General features: G+C 41.4%; 2 protein-coding genes across 2 annotated transcripts in view; one reads left to right on the forward strand and one right to left on the reverse strand.

The window, feature by feature from the left end:
* Positions 1–15165, forward strand: part of LOC140895607 (uncharacterized) — a 169581-nt gene that overhangs the window by 110524 nt on the left and 43892 nt on the right. The window lies entirely within an intron of this gene.
* Positions 1–15165, reverse strand: part of LOC140895608 (sodium channel protein type 2 subunit alpha-like) — a 204534-nt gene that overhangs the window by 54118 nt on the left and 135251 nt on the right. The window contains exon 18 of the mRNA XM_073305731.1: positions 1181–1298. Within this exon, the coding sequence (XP_073161832.1) occupies positions 1181–1298 (118 nt within the window). The remainder of the gene's footprint in view (positions 1–1180; positions 1299–15165) is intronic.

The following is a 15165-nucleotide window of genomic DNA, read 5'->3' on the forward strand; positions in this document are numbered from 1 at the left end:
AAACTAGGACTAGGCTGTATAGATTTTGTCCTTTGTGTTTGTGAACCTGGGGATAATAATACTAACCTTCTTTATAAAGTGCTTTGAGCTCTACTGATAAAAGCTCTCTATAAGAACTCCATATTTTTATTATCAGATTTTTCACATTGTTAAGCAGTGTGTACATTTACGGTGCTATACAAATGAAATTCCAAAATATCACCTTTTTGACATCTCAAAATTTCTGAATGTTCAGATTTTTCTAATTTGGCCCTTTGAAGTTTATGGAATTAACTTTCTTTGCCTCAATCCCTCACCTGTCTCCAATAATTTAAATCTACCTTTTCTGGTAAAACTAGGTTTTTATAAAATGGGCATAATTTAGAAAACTGTAATTAGAATGTCAGAAAAGAATAACCAGTACCATTTTAAACATTTCCATTTATTTTATTTTTGAAATGTTATTAATGGATCGAGAGGACCGGGCAGGACCTTCAACAAGTTTCATATTGACCCAACATGAATGAAAATATGTCAAGAGTGTTAAAAAGGGTTTTAGTCATAAATTAAAGATTAAAATGTAGTCCCTAAATATACTCATCAGAAATCAAAAAGATGGTAAAATATTGTAAGATAACATACAAAATTTTAATTATGCATTGTGGGATTTCATTAGGGCCCAATCCTGCAAAAGAATACACCCAAACAGAGTTCCATTAGAGTCAATAGGATATGTACGTGTGGGTAGGCTTCTTTGCAAGAAACAAGGCTGAAGGGCTTGATCCTGCAGTTTTTACTCATATGACTGCTCCATTTGACATCAAAGGGACTACTTACATGAGTGAGAGTTTGCATGACTGGGTCTCTTATTTGTTACAAAATTTAAAGTCTTAGGCCTTGATCCTGGAAAAACTATGCATATGCTTAACTTTATATACCAGGAACAGTCACATTGAGTTCAATGTGACTGTTAACAATGTGTAAATGTAAGTACACGTATAGATTATTGTAGGGTCAGGGCCTTAGGTTGCTTATACTTTTAGAATATCCTCTTACCGTCAGACGGCTCACCATAGAACCCTCTTTATTTGGGGGTTGGAGTCTACAACCCCTTGTCATCTAGCCTAATTTAAGCCTGGACTATAACACTGTAGCAGCCTGCACTAATGGGAATTGATACACCAAAATGTTCCTTCCATACCTTCTGCAAAACAGGCCTTTGGTTCTAGTGCTTCTTCAGAGTTAACATCTGCTTTTTCTTCTCCAAGGGAAGTTATATCAATTGTACTACCTTCAGATGAGCTGTAAATATTTAATTTCTGCAAATGAAAGCCCAGAATATAGACTTTATTTTTATCAGCATATTTATTTTGAATTGTAATTAATATTAAGTATGCAACACTATGTGCAAGGAATAACAAACATTGGTGTATGTGGCCTAAGATACATACCCCCACCCAACACAGTCAGCACTCCACAAGTGTGCAAACGATGCATCTTTATAACTGTAAACCCTAGGGCATGCTATTTTAGTTATCACATGGAATTATAAAATGTTTGGAGTAAAAATAGTAAGGAATTTTTTTTTTTTTTTTACCAAACTCTGTATTTTTACTGAGTGGCCTTTCTAATACAAAGTCCATTTGAGATTTGTCATTTGCTATTGTTTTCTTACTATATTTTTCTCCTGTTGCATTTTGTATCAGTACAAATTACACTGTGCGCTTCAGGATCATTTAGGAACCTAAAGATGAGAGCAGCTTTCATCATACCAGCCTCTTCAACCATAACACTGAATATCCTGATGGTTGCCAACCATCAGGATAAAATTGTTCTCCAGAAAAATCTGGTATTTTTAAAAAGTTTTTGTTGTTATGGTTTGTTTGTTTTTTCTGGAGGGAGCCATTTAAAAAAAAGTTTTCATAATATAAAAGGAAAAAATTAAATATATGATTTTTTTACTCTAGGTTTTCTGCTATTTCTTGAACATCAGGCTGATGCAGCTAAGTAGTTCGGATTTATGTGACAAAAGATTTATAAATGGATTAGAATTACCACTGACCTCTCCATTTTATAGAAGATACTGTGTCAATTTGCCTTAATAATACTGTAAATGAGGTCACAAAATTAGAAACAGCACAATTTCCCCCAGTGGAAACACTTTATATTGGGCATGCAGACATGTAATTTGGGCACTAAGATAAGCAACTTATAAAACTGAAATTAAGCTTCAATAATATTAAAAGAGTATTTTAATAATTCAAATTATTCTCCCACTCTGACTATAATACAGATTATACTGTGAATGACACATCTGTTTTTTCCAGCACTATGACCGAACCAAAAGAAGCCGCACAGAAAGATTTGCACAAATAGAAAAATATGAATTGACAATTCTTAATTTAAAAATTTTTTCATAACCTGCAACCATTGACATGTAAACATATATTATGCTTTTTCAACAATACCTTTCAGATTTCTGAAATTTCAGAAAGGAAAAAAAAAGCATGTTAATTTAATTTCAATAGTCATTATTTTACATTCTCTTTTGCTAATGCACGTGTGTTTTCCTGTGCATTTTGAAACTACTGGTTACTCTGGTGCTCATACCTGTCCTGTCAACATACAGATATATATGTATCAATATATTTCATATACATATATATATACACATATATATATATACACACACACACACACACATATAGAACAGCTAGCACACAATTACCGAAGTACTAAATTAAACTGTAATATAAAGAAATGTCTGAATTTATTTGGTGTTCCCCATTATTGCAAGATCACTTGGCCGAAGTAATCAAAGTCTGTATCCTGATAATTTAAAAAAAGCATGGAGCTGTACTGTATAGTTAACCTTAGACAAGTCTGAGTACCAAACTAAATCAAAGTAGTTTTCATCACATCATTCTCTGGCTTATTACAATGTTATTACCATGTAGTATATAACATCAGTAATGGCTGCACTGATACATAGCTAAATGTATGTAGGGAATGATGTAAGCACACTTAGCACAACAAAAAGTCAGTTGTATGGAATTAATATTAATGAACGCAGACTTGCATTATTAAGAGATACTTTCTATACCTCAGTAGTGCCAACAGAACAGTTAGAGGCATTATTCCAATTAAAGGCGATTTAAAAAAAAAAATCACGTGTGAAAACAGAAGTAGCAAGCAAATTATATTTATACATTAATTCAAACAAACTATGGAAATAGTATAATCTCCAGGTATTGAAAGGATAATTACATCTGTTAAAAACACAACTAAGTTATAACATTAGACTATTTAATTGTCAATATCGGGATTCACATAAAAGTGTGAGTTGTTCAGAGAGTAGAATGTTATTTTAATTCTGTGTCTAGGGTATGTTCAGTAGAATCCTGATTTTACGAAGATGTAAGGGGATACCCCAAACCTTTGTCAATATATTGTTTTTCTATAGCTTGGAAAAGTAACTTTGTTGTATTTGTGAGAGAAGATATAAAGAACTTAATGACAGGGTGTAGGGCAAGCTATTGTGATAGCTTTTATTAACATAATTGAACTAGTTATTTCCTAATTTACTCTTTATATACAATCTGAATATCTGGAATATTGCCTCTAAACTAATAATATTTATACATAATGTAGCCTATTTCAAATTTTTGTATGAGTATTAATTTAAAAAATTGAAGCAAGCAGCATCAATATCAACTTTTTGCCCACAACATTTCTGAAACTGAAGAAAATACCGTTTCTGTACACTACAGTATTACATTAAGCTTTTGCTTTCATCATTCCAGCATGGATAGCATTTATATGGCAAAATGCTGAAGCAATGACAGGGTAAACCAAAATTATGAACCGGATTATAAAACAAATTAAGTCTTCAAAAGTACTGATTTATTATTTTAAAAAAGCAAAAAGTAAAACAAAAAAGAAACACGCTATTGAGTTGTCAAGTATATTACCTATTCATACCATATAGTAGAAAATAATTATAACATAAAATAGTTTCCTGTCACCTGAACTGTGAGTTGCTCATTTAGCTACATTAATAGATAATGTTGAATTCAAAACAGATGATGCTTGAGAGCCTGAATTAACACAGGATAAGACAAATAATCATAATTACAAAAATAAATCTGCGTATATGATATTTGAGTTTAATTTATGATAACTTAATCCTAGAGGTTACTACTTAAATCTGGAATGTTTCTTGATTTACATTATATTCAAAGTACTTTATTTCTATGTAATAAGTATTGGTATAAACTGTTTTTGCATCACAGAGGGTTTTATGGCTTGCTTTCCTTTCTGCGGGGGAGAGGGCGGGATATTCGTGTCTTATTACTGTATTTGTTATAAAAGAAGTAAAAGCAATAAAATATGATGTATCTAATTAATAATGAAATCCCTTATGTTATGACTGCATTTCTCAGCGATACAACCACTGCAGTAGTTACTAACTGACCAGTCAACCATACACCTCATTTGGAACCTGAAGTACACAATGAGGCAGCAGCAAAGACGGGATAAAAAAGAAAAAAACCCCACCAAAGACAGCACAGTACTGTGTTAAACGTAAAGTACTAAAAAATAAAGGGAAAGTTTAAAAAAAGATTTGAAAAGGTAAGGAAACTGATTCTGATTGTTTCATTTAAATTAAGATGGTTAAAGCAGCATTTTTCTTCCGTAAAGTTTCAAAGTTGTATTAAGTCAATGTTCAGTTGTAAACTTTTGAAACAACCACTAGAATGTTTATTCAGAGGTAAGAACATTTCAGAGTTATGAATAACTTCCATTTCTGAAACAACGAGGTGTACTTGTGGCACCTTAGAGACTAGCACATGTATATGAGCTAAAACCCACTTCATTAGATACATGGAGTGGAAAATACAGTAGGAAGATATATATACACAGTACATGAAAAGATGGGAGTTGCCTTACCAAGTCGGGGGGTCAGTTCTAACGAGACAATTCAATTAAAGTGGGCTATTATCAACAGAAGGAAAATCACTTTTGTAGTGGTAATCCGGGTGGCCCATTTCAAACAGTTGACAAGAAGGTATGAGTAACAGTAGGGGGAAATTAGCATGGGGAAATTAGTTTTTAGTTTTTGTAGGTACCCATCCACTCCCAGTCTTTATTCAGGCCTAATTTGATGGTGTCCAGTTTGCAAATTAATTCCAGTTCTGCAGTTTCTTGTAGGAGTCTGTTTTTGAAGTTTTTGTTGTTGAAGAATTGCCACTTTTAAGCCTGTTATTGAGTGTCCAGGGAGGTTGAAGTGTTCTCCAACTGGTTTTTGAATGTTATAATTCTTGATGGCTCATTTGTGTCCATTTATTCTTCGGTGTAGAGACTGTCCGGTTTGGCCAATGTACATGGCAGAGGGGCATTGCTGGCACATGATGGCATATATCATATTGGTAGATGTGCAGGTGAATGAGCCCCTTATGGTGTGGCTGATGTGGTTAGGTCCTATGATGGTGTCCCTTGAATAGATATGTGGACAGTGTTGGCAACGGGAGTTGCTGCAGGGATAGGTTTCTGGGTTAGTGTTTTTGTTGTGTGGTGTGGTGTGGTGTGTAGTTACTGGTGAGTATTTGCTTCAGGTTGGGGGGCTGTCTGTAAGCGAGATCAGGCCTGTCCCCCAAGGTCTGAGAGTGAGGGATCGTCCTTCAGGATAGGTAGTAAATCCTTGATGATGCGCTGGAGAGGTTTTAGTTGGGGGCTGAGCGTGACAGCTAGTGGCGTTCTGTCACTTTCTGTTGGGCCTGTCCTGTAGTAGGTGATTTCTGGGTACCCTTCTGGCTCTGTCAATCTGTTTCATCACTTGAGCAGGTGGGTACTGTAGTTTTAAGAACACTTGATAGAGATCCTGTAGGTGTTTGTCTCTGTCTGAAGGATTGGAGCAAATGCGGTTGTATCTTAGAGCTTGGCTGTAGACAATGGATCGTGTGATGTGGTCTGGATGAAAGCTGGAGGCATGTAGGTAAGTATAGCGGTCAGTAGGTTTCCAGTATAGGGTGGTGTTTATGTGACCATCGCTTATTAGCACTGTAGTGTCCAGGAAGTGGATGTCTTGTGTGGTCTGGTCCAGGCTGAAGTTGATGGTGGGGTGGAAATTGTTGAAATTCTGGTGGAATTCCTCAAGGGCCTCCTTCCCATGGGTCCAGATGATGAGGATGTCATCAATGTAGTGCAAGTAGAGTAGAGGCATTAGGGGACAAGAGCTGAGAAAGTGTTGTTCTAAGTCAGCCATAAATATGTTGGCATACTCTGGGGCCATGCAGGACACCATCAAATTAGGCCTGATAAAGACTGGGAGTGGATGGGTCACTTCAAAAACTAAAAACTAATTTCCCAGGCTAATGTTACTCACACCTTCTTGTCAACTGTTTGAAATGGGCCACCCTGATTACCACTACAAAAGTGATTTTTCCTCCTGTTGATAATAGCCTACTTTAATTGAATTGTCTCATTAGAACTGACCCCCCACTTGTTAATGCAACCCCCATCTTTTCATGTACTGTGTATATTTATCTTCCTACTGTATTTTCCACTCCATGCATCTGATGAAGTGGGTTTTAGCTCACGAAAGCTTATGCCCAAATAAGTTTGTTAGTCTCTAAGGTGCCACAAGTACTCCACGTTTTTTTTGCTGATACAGACTAACACGGCTATCACTCTGAAACCTGTCTCCATTTCTGAAGTGTTCATAACTCTGAGGTTCTACTGTAATCGCTAACAACATAAAGTAACAAAAAAGAGCACAGCATTCCTATAGCATGTGGGGAAACAGAGCCAGCTTTTGGTACTGATTGATAATTGAACTAAATTGCTTTACCATCTACAGATTTTGCATAGGGCTAACTGGTTCTGCAGAACATGGCTGTAACCAGGAGGTCTAGGAAGTATATTGCCGCCCATATAGAAGTTTATAGATACATGGGGACATACCACTAGAAGTTACCAGGATGTTATCTTGCTCAATAGCAATGTGCTCTCTCTAGTTCATAAAAGGGAGGAAGGGAAGAAAATTTTCTTGTTCTTTTACTTCCCATGCTCCTACTCAAAATTACACCATACAAAGCCTTCATGTATTGAAATATACCCCCACTTTTCTTGATGCTTTAACCTTTAACTTTGCTTGCTGTTCCTAGCATGGAGAAATAGCTTATATGATAAGAAACGGTACGTCCATACAACTCTTAGTTTCCACAAGTTCTTGCTAATATTCCCATTCCATAAAGACAAGTATTCTGAACATTTCACACATTGGCTATATCCTCTATTTTAGCACAGTTAATTCTTAACATTTGCCTAGACATTAGAAGGGTCAGGAAAATCTGTGTATAATTTTCTTGTTGTCTGGAAGGAATTCTAATTTTTACAGGAGACAGTGGTTAACCCATACAGAATCTAACTGATTATTCATTAAAGGTTTAAACTGATTTCTAATTAAATAATCAGATTAATATCCTTACATCAAAAGCTTTAAAGAATCCTTCATTTTTATAAATTTGTTCACACAACTGCTGCCATTAGTGTCAGCATTTAGAAATAGTTATCGTTCTGTGGTTTCCAAGAGACTGGAAATTCTACCCTTACCTTAGAATAGGGAGCAACAGGGTGGAACAGTTTAAATCAAGATAGTCTAAATCACTTGATTTTTAATCATTGATTTAAATCAGGTTGAGCCTTTGCAAAATTAATTTGAAAATCTGTGGCATTACAAATTTAGATTAAAATTTACATTGACATAAAAAGTGCAGTATTTTTTTAAGTGCAACTGCTCTTAGAATCTCTTCTTTGAATTTACGCAACTGCTATATGAAAACCCAAAATACTGAAAATTAAGACCCTGATCCTACAAACAACAAACAGATATATCATTTTCCACATATGAATAGTCCCATTAATAACATGAGTAGATACGCGGAACTCAAAGTTACCAGTAATTATATGCATCGGGTTTGCAAAGCCAGGTGTAAAATTGTATTTTTGCTAAAAAAAAAAAAAAAAAAAAAAAAAAAGCTTTGTGGCATAAAATCTTTGTCACTTCAAAACAAAACTGCTTCACAGTTAACAATGAAAATTTATTTAGACTTTCAATAAAACAAAGTGACTGTGAATTCTGTAATATATATACAGTCCAATATTTGCAAATACAGGAGCTTAAAGTTAGGATTTTAAAATGTATATTTCAAAAGCACCTAAGCTTCTATTCCTACAAACTCTTATGCACGTGCTTAATTTTACTACTGTGGGCAGTCCTATTGATATCATTTGATGCTACTGACGGTAGTAAAATTAATATGTGTAAGTATTTGCAGGATTGGGGCCTAAGGCCCAGATCTCTCTGTCTCTGCAGCTGATGCTGTTCCACTGTATATAACTAGTTAGTTAAATATGCATTGGGCCACAGAGAGTCAGACTAACTCTATAGTCTAGTGGTTAGGGTACTCACCTAAGAGGCGAGAACCCCAAGTTCAAATACCTTTACCACATCAGGCATGGGGGGGAGGGGGGGAAATGTGTCAAACACCAGTCTCCCACTAACTATAAAGCCTACAAGGGAGGGTATGTCCCTTTTCTTACCTCCTCCTCCTCCTAGGTCCCCCCGGGGCATTTTGCGCAGAGTTAGATGTGCACTACCACCTTTCTTCCAAGAAACAACTTAGGATGCCAACTTCAGCAGAGGATTCATGTGAATCCCTAATGGAGACTGGCACCTCCCTTCAGCCCTGACTTACCTAACTCTTTGACAGTGGCAAGGCTTAGGCCTCAACCTCTCCTCAGCATCTGCAATTGGCTCCTTTAGACAGCTCCCTGCTCAGCTTGCTGGCTTTTGTGGATCCCATTCTTAAGCACCCATTCCTCCCCACGCATTGTACCAGGAGCCTAAGTGCATAACTTGGAGCTGTGGATTCCACCGGGTGACTAGGTGCCTGAAAGTTAGGCACTCCAATGCTGAGTGAAGCAGCACCTAAGTCCCTATTGGATTTACTCCTAAGTGATTTAGGAGCACAGCCCCATGGAGGAGTGTAACTTAACTGAAGGATTTCAGCTGTCTTGACTTCTTTTATATATCAAAAGAGTGTGGGTGTAAACGTGGGATATTTGCCTATCGATTTTGTGCTTGAGTTTGTGTTGTTCTCACAGTAAGGATGTCAATAAGGCTGGGACATGTTTTCTTCAGCACATATGTGCATTTTAAGTGTGAAAATTCTTCATAGAAAAAATAAATCTCTGTAAAATCTGAAATTCTAAAAATTCAGAAATAATTAAAGATCATTACAAAATATCCAATTTGGCAATTAAGACTATATAAAAAGAAGCAAAGAAATAAAAATGGTGTAAATAAAAAATCTGAATTAAATAGATTTAAATACTAAAAAAAAATCACAAAATATTTTTAATTATGATTTTATCCACCCTGGGAAACAACTAAAGTGTGGTAGTTAGTAAATGGAGAACTGTCAGTGATGATCACTTTAGATGCAACAGCAAATGAGAAAACGTGTGAAATACTCAAGATCTATGGATCTATGTGATTTAGGTTTTAGAACATGAATAGTTCACATTTAAATATTCAGAAAAGCAAATTCCTCACACAATTTCCAAATTCCAAGCTGAAGAACATGTGTAACAGCTAGCAATTGCTATACAAAAGATAACAGGAAAAAGTTGCTATTTTATGCATAGTAGTAAAAAAATACTGCTTGGAAAAAACGAACAAATTAGTCACCATAATGCTCTCAAAAGGAGTCGCAGTGAAGTGTGAGGAAGCAGCTCAATTATTCATGCAGGACTCTCACTCTTCAGGCAAATATGGACTGGGAATGCTGCCAAGGAAACATGCTTAGTCCAAGTGAGTGCCTTGGTTCTCTCATTTGATGCTGCTGTAGTCACTTAAACTGCTTTTCTAATTGGCTCCAAATGAGTGACTGGAGTAGTGGGGGTAAGGACATTACTTAAAATGGGAAAAAGATATATGCTCAGGGTTCCATAAGCGATGCTAAGGACCTCTCAAGAGAAAAAAGTATCTGGTTATACTCTATTACAAAGCGGAGACAGAATTGGAACACTTAGAATGCCTCTCTTATTCTCTCCTCTTTCGCTCTTCCATCCTTGGAATATTTTCTTACTTATTCATCTCTCTCTCATTTCAGAGGAAAATGCTGCTCCTACTTAAAAAACTGAGCTGCTATCACAGGCTCTAATTGTTGAAACCAAATGGAAAGACATGACAGAAGTGTATCAATTTATTTATTTAGATCCAGAATCTGCCACCCTGACTCAAACGGAGCAGTACTTCACTCCATCAATTAGCCTAATAGCTAAATAAGGTACTAATCAACATAAGTAAAGGTGGCAGAAAAAACAGTTACTAACGTCTTGTAACTGTTGTTCTTCGAGATTTGTTGTTCATGTCCATTCCAATAAGGTATGTGCGTGCACACGCGCATGGTGGCCGGAAGATTTTTCCCCTAGCAGCATCCGTCGGGTCAGCCTGGGTGCCCCTGGAGTTGCGCCTTCATGGCGCTCAATATAGAGCCCCACCAACCTGCCACCCCCTCAGTTCCTTCTTGCCGGCTACTCCGATAGAGGGGTAGGAGGGAGGGTATTAGAATGGACATGAACAACACATCTTGAAGAACAACAGTTATGAGAAGTGAGTAATCGTTTTTTCTTCTTCGAGTACTTGTTCATGTCCATTCCAATCAGGTGACTCCCAAGCCAAGTTCAGGAGGTGGGGTCGGAGCTGTCCACTGATTGAAGTACTGATCGTCCGAAGGCTGCATTGTCTCTGGCCTGCTGGATAACTGCATAGTGCACGGCGAAAGTGCGTATGGAGGACCATGTTGCCACTCTGCAGATTTCCTGGGTGGTCATCTGAGCCAGAAACACTGTAGATGAAACCTGCACCCTGGTAGAGTGCATAGTGATCGGAGGTGTGGGAACGCCTGCCAGGTAGTAGCACTCACGGATGCAGGACACGATCCATGACGAGATGGGCTGGGATGAAACCGGCTGATCTTTCATCCTGTCCGCCACTGCCACAAACAACTGGACCGACTTTCTGAACAGTTTCATTCTCTCAATGTAAAAGACCAGCACCCTGCAGTCATCCAGAAAGTGGAGTCTCTGCTCCCTGCCACTGGAATGAGGTTTAAGGTAGAAAACCGTGAGGAAAATGTCCTGGTTGATGTGAAACTGTGAGACAACCTTTGGGAGGAAAGCAGGGTGAGGCTTGAGCTGACCCTGGTCCTTATAGAACATGGTGTAAGGAGGGTCTGATGTCAAGGCCCTGAGCTTAGACACCCTCCTGGCTGAGGTTATTGCTACCAGGAACGCAGGGAGCATGTTGCTAAAGGCTCAAAGGGAGGCCCCATGAGTCTAGAAAGGACCAAGCTGAGGTCCCAGGCAGGGACTGGCTGACAGATGTGAGGGTATAACCTGTGAAGCCCCTTTAGGAATCGGCTGACCATAGGATTAGCAAATTTCAAGCGGCCCTGCACGCCTGGGTGGAAAGCCAAGATGGCATCTAAGTGCACTCATATAGAAGATGACAAGAGACCCTCCTGCTTCAGATGGAGGAGGTAGTCCAGAATGTGTGGCACTGAAGCTAGTGTCGGGGGTGAATGGAGCTGAGCCGACCAGATTGAAAATCTCTTCCACTTGGCAAGGTACGTGGCTCTCGTAGAGGGTTTCCTATTGCCAAGGAGGACCTGTCTAACTTGGTCTGAGCAGGAAAGCTCCAATGGATTTAACCATGTAGCTTCCATGCAGTGAGGTGGAGCAACTGTACATTTGGGTGCTGGAGATATCTGTGATCCTGTGTAAGAAGGTCCAGGCAGAGCGGCAAGGTAATCGGGGCTCCCACGGACATCTCTAGGAGGGATGTGTACCAGTGCTGACGGGACCAGGCTGTTGCTATCAGTATGACCTGAGCTTGATCCCTATGGATCTTCAGCAACACCTTGTGAACAAGCGGTATCGGTGGAAAGGTGTATAGGCGAGAACCTCCCCAATGGAGGAGGAACGCATATGTGCTGGAACCCGGGCTATGATTTTGGAAGGAGCAAAATTGCTGGCACGTCCTGTTGCATCATGTTGTGAAGAGGTCTAGGAGAGGAAACCTCCATCTCTGGAACACTGAAATTGCGACATCCGGGTAAAGGAACCACCCGTGGCTGTGGAACGACCTGCTGAGGTGGTCTGCCAGCCTGTTCTGAATCTTAGGGAGGTACGATGCCTGCACGTGAATTGAAAGTCCCACAGCATGAGGGCTTCTTGGCACAGGGGAGAGGAGCATGCACCCCTCTGTCTGTTGATATAGAACATTACTGTCATATTGTCCATCATGACGGATACGCATTGTCCGGTTAGGTAAGGACAGAATGTCTGACATGCCAGGTGCACCGCTCTCAGCTCCCTGACATTGATGTGGAGACGTAGATCTGCCTGCGACCAGAGCCCTTGAGTCCTGCTGTCTCCCAATGAGCTCCCAAGCCCAAGTCTGATGCGTCCATCATCAACAACAGAGACGGCAATGGGGCAGCAAAGGGGACCCCTAAGCACACCTCCTGAGCGTCGATCCACCACCAGAGGGAGTCGAGGACTGGGCGAGGCAAGGTCACGAGCCTGTCCAAACTGTCCCGGGCTGCGCAATACACTGACGTGAGCCACGACTGGAGTGGTCAAATCCTGAGTTTGGCATGTTGCACCATGTAGGTACGGGCAGCCATGTGACCAAGAAGTTTCAGGCAGTTTCTTGCTGTAATGGTGGGGAACTGCATGATGCCTTGGATTATGTTGTCAAGGGCCTGAAACCTCGGCTGTGGCAGGTATGCCCTGGCTTGGGTCGAGTCCAGTACTGCCCCTATGAACTCTATCCTCTGGATGGGAGACAGAGTCGATTTTACTTCATGTAGGAGGAGACCCAGGCTCTGATAAGTGTGACCTGAGTTTCCACTTGGGTCCTGTAGTGGCCTTTGATCAGCCAGTCGTCCAAGTAAGGTCCTGGCGTCCTGGTGCCTCTGCAAGAACGCGGCAACAACTGCCATGCACTTGGGGAATACTCGAGGTGCTGCTGACAGGCTGAACGGGTGGACAGTAAATTGGTAGTGGGTACCATTGACCACAAACCTGAGGTACTTCCTGTGGGGCTGAGTGATTGCGATGTGAAAGTACGCATCTTTCAAGTTGAGGGTGGCATACCAATCTGCTGGATCTAGTGAGAGGATGATGGAGGACAAGGAGACCATGCAGAACTTGAGTTTCTTTATGAACTTGTTGAGTTCTCGGAGGTCCAGGATAGGTCTGAGGCCGCCTTTGGCTTTCATTATTAGGAAATATCAGGAATAGAAGTCCTCGCCCCTGTGCTCCAGAGGAACCTCCTGCACTGTCCCTAGAAATACAAGCAGCTGCACCTCCTGGATGAGTAGAGCTCATGAGAAGGGTCTCTGAAGAGGGACAGGGAAGGGGGGTGGAAGGGCAGGAGGGCACAGAATTGGATGGAGTATCCCCTCTCTACTGTGTAGAGCACCCAGTGGTTCAAAGTAATACAGGACCATGCACAGTAGAAAGGGGACAGTCGGGAGGAAAAGGTAAGGTGAGGTAGATCCAGTCTGTGATCTGGTGCACTGTCCTCAACCGCACCTTCAAAAGGCCGGTCTTGGGCTGGCCAGAGCCCTGGCCTGAGGTTGGATGTTCCCTCCTCCTGCCACTCCTGTTCCTCCTCTGAGAACCATCCTGTTGGTTCCACTGATGGAAACTTGGAGGAAGTGTCTCCGCTCTGTGGCAGGAGTGTGCAGGCCCAATGACTTGATGGTGGCTCGTGAGTCTTTCAGGCTGTGGAGCCTCTTGTCTCTCTTTTCAGAAAACAGAGTCTCACCCTCAAATGTGAGGACTACTGGACCTCGTAAGAGCCCCGAGAGTTGGAGCCAGGATCCCCTCTTCATGGCTACCCCAGTCGCTATGACCCTAGTCATGGCATCTGCAGCATCCAATGTGCCTGGAGGGAAGCCTGGGAGACTAGCTTCCCCTCCTCAACCAAGGCCAAAACACTCGGTTTGGGAATCCGAAGGGAGGAGCTCCGTAAATTTGGCCATCGCTGCACTTGTGTTATACGGGTACCTGCTGATGATGGCCTGTTGGTTCGAGATATGGAGCTGCAGACTCCCTGTGAAATAGACCTTTCTCCCAACCAGGTCTAGATGCTTAGCCTCCCTGTTTTTTGGGGAGGGCCCTTGTAAGCCCCATCTCTCACGCTGGTTAGCAGCATCCACAACAAGAGAATCAGGGGGTGAGTGAGAGTATAAATGCTCGAAACCTTTGGAGGGCACGAAATAACGCCTCTAATTGCGCTTGGCAGTGGGTGGCAAGGAAGCTGGGGTCTGCCACAGGGTCTCAGTGGTGTCCACAATAGTTTTAATGAGTGGAAGGGCAATACAGGAAAGTCCTGAGGGTGTGAGGATGTCCACCATGGGATCAGCCTCCTCAACTACCTCCTCGGCCTTAATGCTCAGACCCTGAGCAGCCCTATGCAGCAACCTCTGCAGCACCCTGTTCAAGCTCTAGGACTATGGCTTTATCTGCCAGTGCTTCATCAGGTGACAAAGAGGAAACGTTTATAAGGAGCGGATGCTCCCTGCCATCCGCCCCTGAGGGTCCCTAGACTCTCAGGGCAGAGTTGATGCTCGTGGTGCGCCAAACGGTGCCAGAGCTGCAGATGCTGGACCAAGAGTTGGCGTGGCCATCGGTACGATGGGAGGAACAGTCGATGGAGCCAGTGCCCATCCGCTCGTAGGCTCTGATGAAGAAGGAGGGCCTGTCGCCACTATCGGTGCTAATCGGTGCCTGCATCATAGTTGACGTCGACAATAGTGCTGGCGTCGAAGATGGTGCGAGGACATTGCCGGGGTCGGTTCCATATACAGTGCCGGAGTCGACGACGGTGCCGGTGTCAGAGGCATTGGTGTGTGAGCACGTGCTGAGGCCAGATGCATAACCGATAGCAAGATAAAGGTGGCTGAGGCCACAGAAGTCGTCATGGAGCAGTGACCTTGGGGTTCCTCCCTGTCCTTGGGAGAGAGCCCAGGGGGTTCAGAAGGGCCACGGAAGTGGGTTCTGCCACTGAAAAGGCCATGCCTGGGGCTCCCTCCTGTCTCTCCT

The sequence above is a fragment of the Lepidochelys kempii genome, chromosome 11 (genome assembly GCF_965140265.1).
Source record: "Lepidochelys kempii isolate rLepKem1 chromosome 11, rLepKem1.hap2, whole genome shotgun sequence".
Taxonomy (NCBI): domain Eukaryota; kingdom Metazoa; phylum Chordata; order Testudines; family Cheloniidae; genus Lepidochelys; species Lepidochelys kempii.